Below are 14295 nucleotides of genomic sequence, written 5' to 3'. Positions count from 1 at the left end.
AGCTTTGTTATGCCAGTTGACCTCGATGTCCCCTGAAAGCATGGTCCCCAGATCCCTACCCCTGCTACTCTGTCCCTCAAAGTGTTTGCTTGTACTCAGGAAACTTCTTAGCTTTGGTTTCGTCCAGTTGTGCTGACTTCCCCCGTAGTGTGTGCTGTCCTTTGTGATGCCTTCCTTTAGTCAATGATCTTTTAAACTGGTATTTTCTCTTTCTCTGCCAGGATATAGACACCATATACACATAATCTGAAAGCACCACTTTCTCTTACTTGCCTTTTCCCTTCATTTTTATTTTCATACTACACGGGGGAAAAAGATAACTAGATTGTTAACTTCCCATTGAATTTCGCCTCCTAACTGACCTTGCAGCCTCTCTGCAGCCCTTTCTGCATGCCAGCACCAAGTCAGCCATCCTAACACACTGACGAGTCTATCAGTGAAGGCTTGCGTGTTGCTATGATGCTGAACAGGTTTCAGCGGAGCTTCCAGACTAACATGGACTAGGAAGAAAGGCCTTGAGATCCACTTTTGAAAATCACCTAATGAAAACCTTGTGGATCACAATGGGCCTATCTGCAACTGACCACGGGGATGGTACAGGACCAGGCAGCATTTTGTTCCACTGTGTATGGGGTTGCCATGAGTCAGGGGCTGACCTGACGACAGCTAACAACAACACTCCTCACGAGACTGGCCCAGGGTTCATTCCTTGGTCAATCCCAAAGGTCTGCTAAATCCTCTAAGGACATGTTATCTCCAAATGACTCAAGTAATGTGAAAAGCATCAAGAAATAGTCTTTAATCATTTTTTAATACTCATGAAGAAAGTGCTTCTTAGCTCAAGTAGATACACGAGACTAAATGGGCAGCTCTGTCCGGAGGTGAGATGAGAAGGCAGAGAGGGTCAGGAGCCGGTTGAATGGACACGGGAAATCTGGGGTGGAAAGGAGGAGTGTGCTGTCACAGTATAGGGAGAGCAATTAGGGTGACACAACAATGCGTGTATACATTTTTGTATGAGAAACTAACTTGAACTGTAAACTTTCACTTAAAGCACAATAAAAAAAAAGTAATCATTTTTGATTAATCATTTACAAAGACAGTTACTATTTTTAGATCTCAGGAAACCAGGTGGAGAAAAGTTCAGGACTATATGTCTGCTTCAGTTTTCCTTGGGTTCTAATGAGACAATAAAGGCAAAGCCCTACATGGAATGGACATAGTCGATATTCAGGACACTTTCTATGTAGCATTTCTTCCTGCACTGGGTTCAAAATGCTTAGAAATAAAAACCCCTGCTAGTCTCAGGAAACAATAATTATTCAGAAGACAAAAATGCTTTGATATAGGAAAGTTCTCTAACCTCTGCAAGCCTTAGTTCCCCCAGCCTCACAGGGCAAGTATGAGTATTAAATGAGATGATGTATCAGGAAATCATTTGTAAAGCCTACGATGACATTAACATCTTGGTCACAGTTACAGGAGTGGCTGATGGCATTATTTGGAGAAATGGAGCTGAACCTTGCTGAGCATACACTCGGGGTAAGAGAGGGTAGCCAAACTCTAGGGACAAGAGGTCGTTGCAAGTTTACAAAGGTTTTTAGCTCCTTTTATGTAGCCTTTCTTGGGTTTGCCAAAAGTCTGTTGACACAATTAGAGTGACTTCATTCTGGTTGTTTAACTTGTTCACTTTACAGTGATAAACCACCGGTTGCAGTTGAGTCGACTCTGACTCATGGTAACCCCACGTGCGTCAGAGTAGAACTGTGCTTCACAGGGTTTTCAGTGACGGATTTTTCGGAAGCAGATTGCCAGGCCTTTTTTCCGAGGCACCTCTGGGTGGTCTCACATGTCTAACCTTTCAGTTAGTAGCCAAGTGCCTTGACTGTTTGCACCACCCAGGGGTACTTAGGTACTTAGATGTTTCTGTTTAACTCTCATTGTAAATATCATTTAGTTCTAAATCAGCTGTCTAAGACAAAAGTACAACTTGAAAAACGTTAGTGTCTTTAATACATACAGCAGGAGGACAAGCTTCCATGTCTGTGGCTCCATCTCCAATCATGACTATTTTCTTAAAATGAAACTTTTCCTTTAAAAGTTTAATAACTTTTCCTTTCCCACCGGATTCAGCTGTTGGCTGCATCTCATCAAAACCTGCATATTCACCTTAAGAGAACAGAAGAACAGTTAAGACAGAGTTAAAAATCCACAGCATTATAATACTTGGGCCAGCTCTAGTAATTATGTAGATGACAGGATCACTTCAATGTCACTGAGAAGGCTAAAAACGGCCCTCAGTGAAGTCACCCGGCTGAGGTCCAACACCTGTTGCTTGGAATAAACAAGCTTTATTTTTAAATTATAAATCCTTCTTGTAGAGGGTGCTATACCAGTTGCCATGGAGTGGATTCCAACTTATGGTGACCCCGTGTGTTTCAGAGTAGAACTGTTCTCCACAGGGTTTTCAGTGGCTGATTTTTCAGAAGTAGATTGCCAGGCCTTTCTTCCAAGGCACCTCTGGGTGGACCCAAACCTCCAACCTTTCGGTTAGCAGCTGAGCACATGAACCATTTACACACCCAGGGACTCCAGAGATTACTCTATTAGGTCACAGACACCTTGTGGTGAATTACCTTTATCCTCTTAAGCTTCCAGTACAGTAATTCTCAAACCTTGCTGAGGTGGCAGAACACCATGAAACAGTAATATATTAAATTTAAAATAAGTTAATATATAATTGCATCTAAGGCGAGATTCCATCTTACTTTAGATCAGTCATTGCCCTTCTTACAGTAACTACGCCACTCATCCTTCTCTTTGTTCAATGCTCTCTATCTCTAGACCCTTTGAAAATGCCCTATTAACACATTTTTAAAATGTTAAATTCATATTATTTGGCTTTAAGAATTTCAGCCACCCCCAGAAATAACTGGAGACATCCTGAGATGGCATAAAACTAGAGCTGTGGACAGAGAGAAGATCTGAGGCTTCCCCAAGACCAGCTACACTGCAGTGACCTGTTAACTCATTAACTGTCCTTCATGAACCTAAATTGGTTCAAATACATGAGCTACCAGTTACCATCAAGTTGATTCCGACTCGTGGCAACCCCGTGCGTGTCAGAGTAGAACTGTGCACCACAGGGTTTTCAACGGCTGATTTTTTGGAAGCAGATTGCCAGGCCTTTCTTCTGAGCCACCTCTGGGTGGGCTTGAACCCCCAGCTTTTCAGTTAACAGCCAAGCACGTTAACTGTTTGCACCACCCTGGGACTCCCAAATACATGACAGTGCTCATAAAATCGAAATATGGCATGTACCAAAATGTGGGTTATGTAGGAATTGGCATTTGGCTAACTGTGGACATTTGTACACAGATAGGTGAGTACTGCTGAAGCTAGGACAGTTGATAACCAAAGTCTCTTTTGCAGAGCAAAAGATCTCAGTTAGAAGAAAAGTTTATTTCAACATTTAAATCAGATGTCACCTCGGTTAAGTTGCAAGCCATCAGATTATTTAATGCTGACAGTGACAAGAAAGGGAACTGTTAAAATGTATGTCTTACCATTAAAGTAGAATTTCAGCCTATTGGCAAATACGTTGGCTGCTGGGATACTGAGCTTTGAAGCCACATGCTCCACAATGCTCCGAAAGCCACCAGATATCAGGAAGACCTGAACGTTTCGCTCTTGCAGGCGACTTACCAGCTCCCTGCAAGAATAAAACATAAAATACCAAGCACTGATTAATACCAAAGAGAAACAATGAAATGTGAAAAAGAGCTTAAAATATCTCTTTTTCTCTGAATATGTTTGCCTGAGTACATCTGACAATATTGCCTGGTGAATTAATGTTTTATATATATTTTTCTAGAGTCCCTGGGTGGTGCAGTTAATGTGCTCAGCTGCTAATCGAAAAGTTGGAGGTTCAACTCCAACCAGAGGTGCCTTGGAAGAAAGGCCTGGTGATCTACTTCCAAAAAATCAGCCACTGAAAACCCTAGGGAGCGCAGCTCTACTCTGACACAAGTGGGGTCGCCATAAGTTGGAATTGACTCTCTGGCAACTTTTTTTTTTAAAATACATTTTACTATCTCCACCAGGGGAAGACAGCAGACATGGGTAGCGGTACAGACAGACAGACAAGTGCAGAGGGAGCCACACAAGTAGGAGCTCTCAAGTTCAGATACTCTCAGGAGAACATACCCCCAAAAGCAGATGCTAGTAGGGAAACAGTGTAACCAGAACTGGGATCCTCTTACCTTATCCCGGGGGTCAGGTGCGGGGGGTGCTCTGCTAACAGCCTTTGCACCTGCTCCCTGGAGGGCTGGATCAGCGCTAAGCGCTCGGTGAGGGCGGTCTTAAAAGGCACCGCCCCACCCATGGCCCGCCTTGTCCTAGGAGGAAGACCCAACAGTCAGGCCAGCCCAGTCAGCCATCCCCTCCCCAGGCCCTCACAACATCCACCGTGAGGCAGCTGCTACCAGGAGCCCCACTCACACCCGACATGCTGCACTGCCGTGGGAGGGACCGAGGAATAGATTCTGGAAGGTTTGCTGGAGAATGACATGAAGTCTGGGGGCTTTGTCTCCACACGTGCACCATCTCGTGAACTGAGAAAGCCACACATCCTAGCCGCAAGTTCCCTCCTTGGAAGCCATGAGCTTTTGTAAACCAAGAAAGAACTCTCAAGTCTGGAGCACTCTTGCATCAGATGCAGCTGAAAATGAAGTGGTTCGTGACCTGGTGCCAGCAGGCAGCACTGGGGCAGTTAGAGGACCAGTGGCACTGCAGCAGGGGGGAAGGGAGGGAGGGAGGGCAAGAGGATGGACGGAGAGGCTCTGACCCAGGCACCCCCTGAGAGACTCTGAACCAGAACCAGCTTTCCAGTAAACCACTGAGGCCACACTTTCAACCACAACACAAGTGCTGGACACTTGGAGGCCTCCCAGGCCGCCTTCTTTGGCTAGTGACTGCCAGCATCACCTGCAAGCCAAGAGCGCGTCTTCCCCATATTTGTTTGCCAGAGGCTTGTATACAATATTTGTATCAATGGATGAACGGATAACATGCGCTACCAAACTCAGCACTAAATGGTAGAAGAAAAGATCTAGTGCCGACGTTTCCTAGCCAGGAACTAAAACCTGGGAACCGTGGCTCTGGTCTAGCATTTTATCCAAAACAGTCGTTCTATCTTGCAATTCCTTATCATCACTGAATAAATACCGCGCCTACATTTCTGACACAGCGTCTTCAACACCACAGAATTTGGCCAGCTCATCAATCCCTTCTTCTCTGATGACTGTGCTGTCGACATCGAAACAGATGGCATCAGCCGAACAGAAAAGGTTCCTCAGCTCTGAGTGGGAGACCATCCTTGAAAGAACTTTCCTCCTACAACAGAAAAGACACACCTGTTCAGAAACAGAAAACGGGCCCCTAAAAAGGTCCAGTTTTGCCTACTAACTCCAATCTACTAATTCTAGATTTGTATCAAAGTCGATGTCACCCACATAAGCAGGTATTCAGGGACTCGATCCATCTTCAACACGTATGAAGCACCTTCTAAGTGTCATGCTCTCGAGTTACAAAGATGAGTGGGACTCAAGCCCTGCCCTCAGGAGCCTGGTATAGTGAAAGTCATCGTTGTTGTTTTACTTACATCAATTTTGACTCATAGCGACCCTATGTGACAGAGCAGAACTACTCCATAGGGTTTTCTTGGCTGTAAACTTTACAGGAGCAGATCGCCAGGTCTTTCTCCCATGGAGTGGCTGAGTGGGTTTGAACTGCCAACCTTTCAGTTAGTAGCCAAGCACTTAACCGTTGCGCCACCAAGGCTCTTTGTAGCAAAGGTACCAACTTGTCAACATATTTGATGTTGAACTGATATTTAGCTATTTTTGATCTAATAAGTACAGCAGTATGGGAGGTGCTGAAACAGAGAGATGCATAAGATTTTCTGGCACACAGAGGAAATACTTAACCTTGTCTCTGAAAGAGGGCTGCCAGAAGGTATCGGCATTTGAGCTGAATCTTGAAGGGTAAGTTTCCCTCTGAGTGGGTCCTCAGAGGGCGGAGCATCAATCTGGTGTGTGCTAGGAGTAGAGCGAGGCAATGCTGGTTTAGTGGTAGACTTCTCGCCTTCCATGTGGGAGACCTGGGTTCGACTCCCAGCCACTGCACCTCATGCACAACAACCACCTGTCTACCAGTGGAGGCTTGCATGTTGCTATGATGCTGAACAGGTGTCAGTGCAGCTTCCAGACTAAGACAGACTAGGAAGAAAGGTCTTGCTGATCTACTTCTGAAAATCAGCCAAGGAAAACCCTACCGGTCACAACACCGTCCAAAGACCAACCGATCATGGGATGGTGCAGGACTGGGCAGCACTGCATTCCTTTGTGCATGGGGTCACCACAGGTCAGGAGCCAACTGACAGCAGCTAACGACAACTGCTGGCCAGTGCACAAAGAGGACAGACCCAAAGGGAGCTTTGGGCGGGGCTGAGGAGTTTGGATTTTAGCTTCTAGCTGATGAGCAAAGTTGCAATGCTCTAAGTCTCGGAAGAGAAGTCAGGGGCAAACGTACACACTGAAAGTTGAAGACACGGATGATTTAAACGCCAGGAGAGAGGGCTAAAAGAAGAGAGCTGAGGACAAAGCCCAGAGGCTTCTCACCTTCTAGGCGCGGAGCCTGGGAAGGAGAATGAAAAGGAGAGGTCAGAGAACCTGGGAGGCACAGCACCACAGAGGCAGGAGCCCGGGACGGCAGTTTCCAGAGTTTTGGGGTTTTTTCTTTAAAATAAATAAATAAATAAATCACTGCGCTAGAATTGTGGTGGTGAAAGGAATTCTAAAGGTCGTGGAGAGCAGCCTTCCATCAGAGAGACAGACGTCATGTACAAGGCCACGCAGATGACACAAACCACCTATATTTAGAAGAGGCAGCGACTGAAAACAGGCTCAGCGGAGCTGGCTGACTCACTCCCTAACTGATTTCTACCAAATGCCTTTGGCAAAATGATCCAGTTCAAAGCTGACCTGGAAAAAAACAAATCTTTAAAGCTAGGGGTCAGCAAAGTATGGCCTGCAGGCCAGATCAAGCCCACTCACAGCTTTTGTGCTGCCCATGAGGTAAGAATGATTTTTCCATTTTAAATGCGTGAAAAAACTCAAAAGAAGAATATGGCATGAAACGTGAAAATGATATGAATTGAAATGTCAGTGTCCATAAAGTTTTATTGAAACACAGCCACACTCACTTATGTATCCATGGCTGCTTGTCTGTTACAACAGTTGAGTTGTGGGATAGAGACCAACCATATGGCCTGCAAAGCCTAAAATTCTTACTCTCGGGCCCTTCACAGAAAAAAATTGCAGGCCTCTATTTTGAACCCTTGCAAGAGGGTACTCAAAATAGGAAACATGAGTTTCCTTTGCTCATTTTCAATTCTCAAAGTCCCAAAGCAAGTAGACACTGATGGAAGAAGATTATTATACAATTTCATACTGTACTTGCTCAAATGACTTCCTTTAACCTATAGACAAAGGGGAATGGCATCTTATCACTTCTCTAGCATACACTGGCAGGCCCCTGGGTGGCCCAAGAGGTTTGCGATTGGCTGTTAGAACCCACCCAGGGGTGCTGTGGAAGAGAGACCCGGAGATTTGCTTCATGACGTTTATAGCCAAGAAAACCCCAGGGAGCACAGTTCTACCCTGTAACATATGGGGTTGCCATGAGCTGGAACTGACTCGCTAGCAATGAGTTACCATATATTTGCAGAGTCCTTGGGTGGTGCAAAAGGTTAACATGCTCAGCTGCTAACCCAAAGGCTGGAGGTTTGAATCCACCCAGACGCACCTTGGAAGAAAGGCCTGGTGATCTACTTCTGAAAAACCAGCCATTGAAAATCCTGTGGAACACAGTTCTACTCTGACACACCCAAGGGCGCCAAGAATCAGAATCAACTCCGTAGCAACTTTTTTTTTTTTTTTTAAAACCATACATTGGCAAGTTGGGATATGTGATATGTGCCACTATATTGGGTAATATTATAAGTTTTTCTAAAATGCCCACAACAGTGGGATACACTTTGCAATCTGAACCTCCAGTGTCACAGGAGCTTCTGTGTCAATTTCAACACAATACGTACATTATCACTGCTTATATAAGCTTTTGGCATCAGCTTTTCAGGTATGCAGAGAATTCTCAGGGTCTGAAAAATCCTTGGAGAATGATGACTTGGAGACCCACTGAGAGAGAGTAAATTAATGGATCCGATGACAGAATTTTAAACTGTTCACTAGCATTGTCAGCCTAAGTGTGAATGAAGTTTCCATTCAACAGAAAACGATAACAGATGCGTGAATACCAAACATGTATGCTACTGCTTATCTATAACCTGCTCTGATTGTCCCAAAGCCATGTTCTTGTTCAAGCTGACCCCTCAACTCAGGAAGCTGACTTTCCCAGGTCCACACACTGTCCCCTCCTTGAGGCTAAGCTCCTCCACTGCCTTGCCCTTTTCTTCTGCCCTCAACATTGCAGTGTCCATGGTCCATCTGGGCTTCTCCATCCACACTCACTCCCTGGATGAACGCACCCAGGCTCGTGGCTTTAGATGCCATCTCTATGACCAGTTGCTGTCGATTCCAACTCACAGCGACTCATGTGTGCCAGAGTAGAACTGTGTTCCACAGGGTTTTCAATGGCTGATTTTTCAAAAGTAAATCACCAGGCCCTTCTTCTGAGGTACCTCTAGGTGGACTCAAACTTGCAACATTTCAGTTAGCAACTGAGCACGTTAACCCTTTGCATTACCCAGGGGTTTCATCTCTATGACAGTGACTCCCAAAGTTATGTCTGCAGCCCAGTCCTCTCTCCCAAACCCAAATTTCCACTGCATACTTGACCTCCACTTAGATGTCTGATAACCATCCCAAACTTAACATGTTCAAGACCCAGCTCCTGGTCCCCCACACACACCCCAAGAAATGCCCTTCTTGCAGTCTTCCTTTTCTCACTTGATGGCAACTCCATTCTTCAGTCACCCATCATTTCTCTCATTCTCTCGCACCCTACATCCAACCTTTCAGGAAATGCTGTTGGTTCTACCTTTAAAATCTAATCCAAATCTGACCACTTGTCATCAAATCCACTACTGTCGCTCTAGCCCAAGTCACCAATGCTTCTTGCCAAGATTGCAGCAATAGCCTCCCAACAAGTCTCTGCTTCTATGTTTGCCCACCCCACCTGACCCCACCCTGGTGTTTGTTTTCCTCGACATTATAACTAGGGTAAGCATTTTAAACTGTAAGTCAGATTGTGTCATGCCCTTGGCTCAAAACCGTTCAATGGCTCCTCATTTTACTAAAAGACAGAGTTCTTACAAATGCCGACAAGGTCTATCCCCACCCCTGAGCACCACCACCTCCACCCCATTCCACCACTGACCTCATTTCCTCCTCCCTTCCCCCTCACTTACTCTGTCCCAGCCTCGCTGGTCCGCTTGCTACTCCAGGAATCCCCAGGCAGGCTCCCTACTTAGGACCTTTCCTCTCACAGTGCCCTTGGCTTAGAATGTTCTTCATCCAGATATCTGCTTGGCCAACTTCTTCATCTCCAAGAGTGTGCCCAGATATGCCCTTCTTCATGAGCCATCTCTGACCAGTGTGTTCATCACTGCAACCTGCCCTCCCTACCCCTGCCCCCAACATGCCTGATCTCTCTCATCCTGTCATCCTGCCCTGGTTTCTTTCTTCTAACATACCATTACTTACGTCTCTTGTTGTTGTTAGCTGCTGTCAAGTTGGCCCCTGAATCATGGGGGCCCCATGTACAATGGGATCAGACCATTGTGTTCCATAGGGTTTTCACTGGCTGATTTTCAGAAATAGATTGCCAGGTCTTTCTTCCTCGTCCTTCTTAGACTGGAAACTCCACTGAAACCTGTTCAGTATCATAGCAACACAATCGACCATTGACATACCTACAGGTGGTGACTGTGCTTCCGGTGCATTGGCCAGGAATTGAACTCAGGTCTCCTGCACGGAAGGCAAGAATTCTGCCACTGGACCACCACTGCCCCCCTATGTCTATTACTTATTGCCTGTTTGTCCCTAAAACCAAAACCAAACCCACTGCTGTCAAGTCGAACTGCCCCAGAGGGTTTCCAAGGAGCAGATGGTAGATTCAAACTGCCAGCCTTTTTGTTAGCAGCCAAACACTTAACCACTGCACCACCAGGGCTCCTATTTGTCCCCAGTAGGATATAAATTTCATATGAGTAGGGATTTTTATCTGCTTTGTTCACTGCTGAATCCTTAGAGCTAAAAGCAGTACCTGGTACATAGTAGGTGTTCAATAGTATTTGCTGAATTAAATGAAGGAGTGAAGCTCAAATGCCATCTTCCCTATAACATCTTCTCTGATTCCCCTCATCTGGAAGTAGCATATCCCCAGAACTTCCATACTACTTTATGTAAATGTGTTTTTAATATGTGGAATTCATAATATTCCAACTTATAATAAACTTATTTATATGTATGTCATCTCCACTCCTAGATTACAAGCTCATTGATACTAAGCAAAAATTTCCAGGGCACATGTTTTGAGTAGATGCTTAATTAATTTCTGAGGGTTGAGTGAATACACAAAATGACACCATTGTGAAGAGCATAGTTAGCTATCTGTAACTATCTATTTTTGAACATTTTATTATGGAAAATTTCAAATACATACTAAAACAGAGGGAATGAATTACATGAGCCCCATGTAGCCTTCACCCTGTTTCAACAGTCATGGCTAATCTTGCTTCATCAACAGCCCCACACTGCTGCCTACTCTCACTACCTTGAAGCAAATCCTGGGCATCACATCATTCTATCCAACCCACCCTGTAAAATGCTCTGCCTCCTTGTTTTCTTCTGGTTCTCTTTGTTTTCATTGTCTCCACCAGAAGACAGTGACTCACAGTTAATGCAGATTCAAAATGCTCATGGCCATGGACAAAGAATCTGCTGACTTAAGTTCAGGTGATTGAAATTGTGTACATTAGAATTTCACACAAAGAAAAATCGTTGCTGGAGAATGGACTCTGGATCCTTCCCATCTGGCTCTTGAGGGAGGGAGAGGGAAGGGCTGTGGGCAGAAGAGAGCCTGGTGGAAGGGTCTAGACTCAGACAGAGCAGAACCCAGGGCCAGGCCGACCACTGAGCAGAACTCTCACCAGGCCAGCCCCTAGCTGCTCCTTCTTGGGGAAACAAAGGGCCAACTGGTAAATAAGCCACTTCTGACAATCCCATTGTGATGGTCAAAGTTGTGTGTCAACTTGGCTGGGCCATGATTCTCAGTGGTTTGGCAGTTATGTAATGATGTAGTTTGGCAGTTATATAATGATGGAATTTGGCCATTATGTAAGTACGTAGTCATCCTCCATGATGGGATCTGATGTGATCAGCCAATCACTTGTAAGGGGAGTTTCCTTGGGAGTTTGGCCTGCATCCAATATATACATGGACGTTTTGGCAAAGCTTGCTTGCTTGTTCTGGATCCTGCATCCAGCTCATCATCATCTGACCTCTGGTTCCTGGAACTTGAGCCAGTGGCCTCCCATATCGCCTGCCAGTCTTGGGATTTGTCAGCCTCTACAGCCTGCAAGCCAACGGCCTGCCATCTTACCCGCCTATCTTGGATTCATCAGCCCCTGCAGCTACGTGAGTCAGGAGAAGCCTTCAGCTGGACACCTGATCTATGGACTTGGGACTTGCTAGCCTGTACAACCGCATGAGCCATTTTCTATCCATCTATCTATCTGTCTATCTATGTATATATATGCTTCAGTGGTTATGCTTCTCTAGAGAACCCAGCCTAAGACACCCTTCTTATATCAGCTCCAAAAGTAGAAAAATGGGTTTTCCTTCAGGGCCAGCCTTAGGAGGTTTGATTTTGGATAAGAGGAGAAAAATCTCCTGACCCAAACAAACTCTCCCAACTTCTCCATCTAAATATCTTGCAAGAAGACATCTAAGATCACTTGCACTTTACCTTCCCCTGTGCAAGAACAAATTAAAAAAAAAAAGAAGAAGAAACCAAACCCATTGCAACTGAGTTGATTCTGACTCATAAGACCCTATGGGACAGAACAGAACTGCCTCATAAGGTTTCCAAGGAGCAGCTGGTGGATTTGAACTGCAGCCAAGCTCTTAACCACTGTACCACCAAGGCCCCAAGAACAAATAAAAGCTGGTACAAATGGTTAATGCGCTCGGCTGCTAACTGAAAGGTTGGAGGTTCACATCCACCCAGAGGTGCCTTGGAAGAAAAGCCTGGCTACCTACTTCTGAAAAAACAGCTGTTTAAAACTCTATGGAGCATAGTCCTATACTCTGACACTCATGGGGTTGCCATGAGTTGGAATCGTCGACTCCACAGCAACTGTGTGTGTGTGTCTGTGTGTGTGCGTGCGTTTCCAAAGGTCATGGAGATGAAGCAGAGCCGAGAGACAAGGCTTACTGGGTTAGAAGGAAGTCGCCAGCTTTGGTCATAAAGGTGAGCCTGTTTCTGACCCTCTGGACACTGATGTCGCCAGTATATAACAGACTCTGGAAGGATCTTTTTAGAGCCCACAGTTGCAGCATGGTCTCCCTGCAACTGGGACTAGAGTCCCGGCCAATCCATTTGTAACATTTTATAACAAGAGCATCTTTTCCTCGGGAAACCTGAGATTTTATGCATGCAGCATAGGTTACAGCAGACAATTGTTTTTATTCAGGTGACATGTAAACTGTTAATTAACAAACACAGAACAACCAAATACACAATAAACATTAACAACAAGAGACAAATGGGACTCACGTTTCTCCAGTGCTGAATTCCCAGTAGATGAATTCTCTTCCTGCTCTTACCCGGGATAGAAAAGGCAGCATAAAGTTCTGACTACAGATGTCTTTATGAATGACCCTGTAAGTACTCCAAGAGCGAGAAGAGCCTAGAAAGAGTGAGGAAATGAACATCAAGGTCCAAATTCAGGGCAAGAAACAGGGAGACTGGCTGGCTTCCCCTCTCTCCCAGTAAGACCAGTATGAAAAAGGATCAGACGCCAAGTTTTACAACAGCTTCCTCCGGGAAACATTTTCCTTCTGACTCCTGTGAGCACTGTAGAGGATTAAACACTGTTCAGTGACTTTAGTTCTGACAGGAAATCACCTACACCTGATTAAAATTAAAACAAAGTCCAGTCGCCATCCAGTCAATTCTGACTCATGGCAATCCTATGTATTATAAGTAGAAATTGTTCCATAGGGTTTTCTTGGCTGTAATTTTTATGGAGGGAGCCCTGGTGGCACAGTGATTAAGCTCTTGGCTGCTAACCAAAAGATCAGTGAGTGGTTCAAAACCACCAGCTGCTCTGCGGGAGAAAGATGTGGCAATCTGCTTCCGTAAAGGCTACAGCCTTGGAAACTCTATGAGGCAGTTCTACTCTGTCCTGTAGGGTCGCTATGAGTCAAAATTGACTCGACCACAATGGATTTGGTTGGTTTGGAATCTTTACAGAAGCAGTTCGCCCAGACTTTCTTCTGAGGTGCCTCTGGGTGGGTTTGAACCGCCAACCTTTCAGTTTGTAGCTGAGCGCTTAATCATTTGCACCACCCAGGGACATATGATTAGCAGGATACAAAGGAAAGGGAAAAGGAAAGAGGGCTTATGGGGAGAACAAAATGCAAATAATGAGAAGCAGACTCTGCAAACTGGTCCCTGCTGTCTTTCATGAAAATGAGACAACGTCAACAATTTTGAGTTAGAATCCTCCTAATTAAAACTGTAGATTAAGAGAAGTGGGTAAAGGTGCTAAATCTCAGAGAGGAGGAAAAAATAAAAATAAAAAGAAGTGGTGATGAGCATAAGGCAAGAGAAAGCCAACGTCAAAAGGGAAAGAGGCCAGGAAAGAAAGAAATAATTCAGAAGGTTCACTCTTTCTGAATGCAGAGAAAAGGGTTCAACGTCCCCCAACTCATACTCCAACCTGAGCAACAGGCACTAATACTCCCATGCAGGTGGAAGAGCACAAGATGTACTCCAAGGCCTGGACCCAGGGATGCAAGTCTAGCATTATCTTTCTCCACTCTGCTGAGTATGTCAGCTTCTCCGGGTTCTGAAGCCTGCTCCCCCGACAGGCCCAGGAAGCTGCGGCCCAGGGGAGCTTCTGCCCAAGCTGCTGACCTTAGAGTAGACCCAGGATGGCAGGTCAGCAAAAGCAAGATTTTCAATTTGTTTCTTTAGTAGAGTTTT

General features: G+C 45.2%; 1 protein-coding gene across 1 annotated transcript in view; it reads right to left on the bottom strand.

Moving 5' to 3' along the window:
* Window positions 1-13257, bottom strand: part of PSPH (phosphoserine phosphatase) — a 15422-nt gene extending 2165 nt beyond the window's left edge. Inside the window, exons 1-5 of the mRNA XM_004380793.3 lie at window positions 12862-13257; window positions 5236-5394; window positions 4263-4397; window positions 3567-3712; window positions 2021-2169 (exon numbers count right to left, since the gene is read on the bottom strand). Coding sequence (XP_004380850.2) covers window positions 2021-2169; window positions 3567-3712; window positions 4263-4397; window positions 5236-5394; window positions 12862-13019 — 747 coding nt within the window. The 5' untranslated portion in view covers window positions 13020-13257. The remainder of the gene's footprint in view (window positions 1-2020; window positions 2170-3566; window positions 3713-4262; window positions 4398-5235; window positions 5395-12861) is intronic.
* Window positions 13258-14295: the final 1038 nt, after the last annotated feature.

This window comes from Trichechus manatus, unplaced genomic scaffold (assembly GCF_000243295.1).
Source record: "Trichechus manatus latirostris isolate Lorelei unplaced genomic scaffold, TriManLat1.0 scaffold00077, whole genome shotgun sequence".
In the NCBI taxonomy this organism is placed as follows: Eukaryota; Metazoa; Chordata; class Mammalia; order Sirenia; family Trichechidae; genus Trichechus; species Trichechus manatus.
This window is presented reverse-complemented; position numbering and strand designations above follow the sequence as displayed.